Below are 2,814 nucleotides of genomic sequence, written 5' to 3'. Positions count from 1 at the left end.
GTTCCTCGTTCACAGAGGTGTCAGACTCACACTGGAATTGTGAGGATTACATTTACCTACAATCATCTTTCTATGGATCTGTGTAAGAAAAAGTTCCAAGATGAAAACAAATATGGCAAATATCTCGGTCTTCTGACTGTGTCTGTGCTCCTCCTGACCAGGTACAAAAAAAAAAACTTAAGACATGACCTACAGCCTAAAACAATGATTTAAAAAAAAAAATCCTGCTACACAGATACACATAGCACTTACCCACTCTTAAGGCGTTCACTGCTTCTTGCTTTCAAAGAAACACACTACTCATTGGTTCAAGAGGCACTTTCAGAACCGGCCTACTCGATCTCACACTGCCATCTTTTTCATCCATGACCAAACTCATTTCAGAGTGTGACTTTGGTGTCTCTTCCTCTAATAACTCTAGTGGTCTCCACTGAATGAATGCTGCTATTCATACTCCCTCAGGAATGAAATAAAGTTTTTATGTATGATATACCCTGCAACACAAGGAGAAAACAATATAGCTAGCAACAGCTTTAAGAGATACAAATGTCCCCCAAATCCAAATACAGGAGTCCTCATTAGAGTCTAGAGACATGCTACAGAGCAAGTTTTAACGCATCAGTTTAACAAGTGTAATTTCTCATGGTGAGTCATGCAGTTAATTAAAGACTAAAGTCTTGTTAGTTGTCTTTATTACAGGTTGGGTAATAACAGTATAATGTGAAAGGGATTAAAATGCAAGAAATCTGTCTTTTTACTACACGGTTGCTATTCATCATTGATTTTATTCTCAGTTTATCAAATGAAATTTGTGCACAGTCTGTGTTACAAACATGGTTGTTTCATGCTTATCCTTCGTAAATGTTTTTTTTTTTCAATACTGACATAAATTAAAATTGCTGTTGAATTTACCTTTAAGACAAATGCCAAACAAAAAAAATGCAAGTCCTGTTTTTCTGCTAAAAAGAAAAATGAGTGTTAAAGACAAAAAAAGCGAGTGAAACCTCAGTAAACACAGATGACAAGTGTGCACAAGATCAGGAGTCATATGTATCAATTTTCCTAGAGTTAGAATGCTGTTCTAGGACAATGTTCATCTCAGTAATCCTAATACATACATTTCTATAAACCTAGAGAAGCTGATCCCAGATCAGCACTCTTACTCTGGAATGTTATGACTATATCCTGGCCCAGACATAGTTTTTCTCAGTGTGTGAATGTTCTTCTCCATTAATTAGTCGAAAAACACAGAATGGTTTGACTTCACTGATGGAATGGCATGCATGTCAGATTGGTTTTGTTATGGGTCTACAACGGGGAAAGTGCTGACTTTGTTATTCCTGCTGATACGTCGCTCTGGGCGTGTCCTGGGCTGTTTGGTTTGAATCAACTCTTCAGGGGTGTTCCCCAGAGGAGGTAGGAGTCTCTTCTTGCTGTTTCTGGTCTCTGGGAGCCACTGTGGGGGGAGCTCAAATGGTCCAAATCCAAACTGGGTAGCATCCTCTGGGTCTGTGGGCGTGGCAGGAGCGACCTGAGAGGCGGAGTAAGCACAGGCATGAGTAGGGGAGGGCTTAGGCACCACAGGCCCTGCCTCTCGCCCCACCTCCTTGTTGGACGGCTGCTGAGTCCCCTCTGTGCCTCCTCTCTTAGCCACCCCTACAACCACTTCTTGCTTATCCTCTTTGGGTGGATAACAGGCAGAACCTCCAGATGGAATCTCGTTCTCTTCATCCTCATCCTCTTCCTCGCTGGGCCTGAAAATCTGCTGTTGCCCGATGTTGAACATCTCCAGGAGCTGACTACCTGAACGACCCACCCCTTCCCCACTCAGGGCACCAACCTCCCCAGCGAGACCCCCCATGCTGACGGCGTTCCGACGGCTGTAGCGCCGATGTAGGCGCGCCAACGCGTCCAACAGATGCCGCCGTACCGAGCGGTTCACCGTGAGGAACAGGAGCGGGTTGGTGAGCAGAGAGACTTTGGGAAGCCAGACAGCCGTCAAACGTAGGGACAGAGACACTTCCGTGACTCCCAGCAAAGAATGGTACACCACCAGTGCCCCGTAAGGAGTGCTGCAGAGTGCAAAGGCCAGCACTACAGAGAGCAGAGTGGCGTGTAGTTCAGCCTCTCGTTGTGAAACGTAAGGGATGGAGATGCTGTTTTGTGGGGTGCGTAGGGCTGCGATAATCACTTTCTTTTTCTGACTGGCGCTCAGAGCCCTACGGATCAACGCCATCGCCAGAAACACCGCCGCCAGGGGCAGGATTACCGTGGTAACGTTGTAAGCCACCACGTAAATCACCTGACCCAACGAGTGGCCGTCCGAGCAGGAGGACATGGCGTATACGTCCGTGACGTTGGTGACGGCAAACACGGGCACGCTGGCAATGACGGCGTGCACCCAAATATATATGAGCAGGTCTCTGGATTTAGCGTCCGATATTTTCCTCTCCAGGGGATACAACACAGAGTAATACCTGGAAAAAAAAAAAAAAGAACAGTCAATTAAGAATCTCAGGCTTCAAATGAGATACAATGTGCGACTGTTTCCAATAAGTCAATGCTCCCGAAAGACAGTGGAGAGGTACTCGGTCAGGTAAAGTCAATACGGAGCAAGAGTGTTGTACATCGTTATGCTCTGAGCAGAATTCCCTGCTGAGATGGCTCACTCAGAGGTCAAAGAGGCAAATCAAAGAGGGCAGTGTGCAGTGAGAGTACGCCCGAGTTCCTCTCTTGCTTCAAGATCAACTACATTCACAGCACGACGGGTGCTTTCACACAGCCCTGCCATCTGTATCAGGCCTCCACTCTATC

At 46.0% G+C, this 2,814-nt stretch overlaps 1 protein-coding gene across 1 annotated transcript in view; it reads right to left on the bottom strand.

Annotated features, from left to right (window-relative positions):
* Window positions 1-1,300: 1,300 nt before the first annotated feature.
* Window positions 1,301-2,814, bottom strand: part of gpr176 (G protein-coupled receptor 176) — a 7,067-nt gene continuing 5,553 nt past the window's right edge. The window contains exon 3 of the mRNA XM_030770918.1: window positions 1,301-2,477. Coding sequence (XP_030626778.1) covers window positions 1,301-2,477 — 1,177 coding nt within the window. The remainder of the gene's footprint in view (window positions 2,478-2,814) is intronic.

Source organism: Chanos chanos, chromosome 4 (assembly GCF_902362185.1).
Source record: "Chanos chanos chromosome 4, fChaCha1.1, whole genome shotgun sequence".
Lineage (NCBI taxonomy): Eukaryota > Metazoa > Chordata > Actinopteri > Gonorynchiformes > Chanidae > Chanos > Chanos chanos.
Note: the sequence above shows the minus strand (reverse complement) of the source record. Positions and strands in the feature narration are given on the sequence as shown.